Below are 2,449 nucleotides of genomic sequence, written 5' to 3'. Positions count from 1 at the left end.
GAACAAATAAGTATTGAGAAAGCTTAACTTGCTTTGGGCTGTAACTGAGTTCTAACAAAGAGTTTGTGAATGTCTTTTGATTTTAGCACCATAGAGATGCACAGGGATACTCAGGAAGGGAGAACTGCACCACACCCTGATGATCAATTCTTGTTCTCTTGGTTTCAGTGAAGAAATGTCTGTTCAAAAACTAAAGTTAATACACTAAAATTCCATGAAATTCAGATTTTAGTGTCTATAAATAAAGCTTCATTGACACACAAACACATTGTTAGATTTAAGTAACTGAAACAATATTGGTGTTTTGGCACACATCTGCAATTATAGCTCTTGGTAGCAAGTACAAGAGGTTTACTGTATCTCAGGAAACCCTGGGTTACATAGTGAGTGTCAAGCTAGACTGACCAACATAATGAGATCCTATGTGAAAAAGTAAAACCAAAGGAAAAAATGAATGCTAAAGAGTTTAATTGACTTTGGAATCATTTTCAACATTTGTTTATATTTTTCAATCCCACCGATTTTAGAAAGATTTATTTACAGCTTCAGTAATTTAGGCATGATTCCAAACAATGAAAATGTGAAAGAATTAGACCGATCAACTTGATTTTTTTTTTTGGTGTTTTACTATATCAGAACAATAGAAATGAGAAGGCACAATAGAAAATAGATTATTTATATTAGAAACATTTAGGGTGGCAATAAGCAGAAGTTACTTCTCTATTCCATCAGAAGGACCAAGTCTTTTCTTGAGTCTCCTCATGGCTGACTTCATCTCCTGGTTCCTCAGAGTGTAGATCAAGGGGTTGAGCAGAGGGGAGATGACCGTGAAGGTGACAGAGATGGCTTTGTCTGTGGGGAGAGCAGTGAAAGGCCGGGCATAGACATAGATGCAGGGCACAAAATGTAGGGTAACCACAGTGATGTGGGAGGTGCAGGTGGAGATGGCTTTCTTCCTGCCCTCTCCTGACTGAGACCTTAGCAATGTTAATATGACCATGTAGGACACCAGGAGCAAGAAAAACCACAGTGTGGTGAGCATCCCATTATTGGAAATCATCAGCAGCTCCAGAACAAAGATGTCTGTGCAGGCAAGTCTGATGACCTGGGGGGACATCACAGTAGAAAGTGTCGAGAACATTGGGTCCACAGAATGGAAGTGTCAGCAAGAGAGAAATCTGCACGATGGAGTGGATAAAGCCTCCTACCCAGGAGGCCACTATTAACCCAATGCAACGGCCTCTGCTCATGATGGTCACATAATGGAGGGGCTTGGAGATGGCCACATATCGATCTAGAGCCATCACCGACAGAGAAAACACATCCACTCCTCCAATAAGGTGGAAGAAGAACATCTGAGTGAGGCAGCCATTGAACGAGATGCTCTTCCTGTCTGAGAGAAGGTCCACTAGGACCTTGGGTGCAGTGATGGAGGAAAAGCAGCTGTCAGCAACAGACAAATTCCTGAGCAAGAAGTACATGGGGGTGTGAAGGCGCGACTCACAGGTCACGGTGACCATGATGAGAAGGTTCCCCAGCAGAGTTGTCACATACACCACGAGAAGGAAAAGGAACAGCAGCACACTGACTTCATGACTCTGGGTCAGGCCAAGGAAAATAAGTTCTTTGACCCTGGTGTAGTTTTCCATCTCCATTAAAACACCCTCTTTGTTTGCTTTTTTTGTTTCAAGCATCAGGCTGTTTATCTTGACATCCTAAGCTTCTAAGATGTAATTCAGAAGCTTCTTTTTATGGCTATAGCACCGGGAATAGATTGATGTTCCTAGTCTAATATTGCAGTTAACTTGACAATCAAATTACCACATAGAATAATCATTCAATATATTTTTCTACAGAGAGGAACATTGGAAAAGAAAATTCATTAGTAGTGCCAATTAGAATATTTATAATAGAAAAAATTTACCATGGTTCATGTTGATGCTTTTGATATCAAACTTCCAACGGTCTAAGTAAATCTCTCTTTTTGAAAAGATAAGGAACTCAAGAAACTAGACAATAAAACTCTAATTAACCCAATTAAAAAATGGGGTACTGAACTGAACAGAGAATTCTCGACAGAAGAACTTCGAAGGGCCAAAAGACACTTAAGGTCATGCTCAACATCCTTAGCAATCAGGGAAATGCAAATCAAAACAACTTTAAGATACCATCTTACACCTATCAGAATAGCTAAACTCAAAAACACCAATGGTAGCCTATGCTGGAGAGGATGTGGAGTGAGGGGAACACTCATCCATTGTTGGTGGGAATGCAAACTTGTGCAGTCACTGTGGAAATCAGTGTGGCGGTTTCTCAGGAAACTGGGAGTCAACCTCCCTCAGGACCCAGCAATTCCACTCTTGGGAATATTCCCAAGAGATGTCCAATCATACTACAAAAGCATTTGTTCAACTATGTTCATAGCAGCACTATTTGTAATAGCCAGAAC

The 2,449-nt window shown here is 40.6% G+C and overlaps 1 protein-coding gene across 1 annotated transcript; it reads right to left on the bottom strand.

The window, feature by feature from the left end:
* Window positions 1–712: 712 nt before the first annotated feature.
* LOC146893586 (olfactory receptor 4D10-like) lies at window positions 713–1,655 on the bottom strand. Its single transcript, XM_087907613.1, is given in 2 exon segments — window positions 713–1,111; window positions 1,113–1,655. Coding segments are annotated over 2 exon segments (942 nt in total).
* Window positions 1,656–2,449: the final 794 nt, after the last annotated feature.

The sequence above is a fragment of the Myodes glareolus genome, chromosome 7 (genome assembly GCF_982192425.1).
Source record: "Myodes glareolus chromosome 7, mMyoGla1.1, whole genome shotgun sequence".
NCBI classification, from domain to species: Eukaryota; Metazoa; Chordata; class Mammalia; order Rodentia; family Cricetidae; genus Myodes; species Myodes glareolus.
This window is presented reverse-complemented; position numbering and strand designations above follow the sequence as displayed.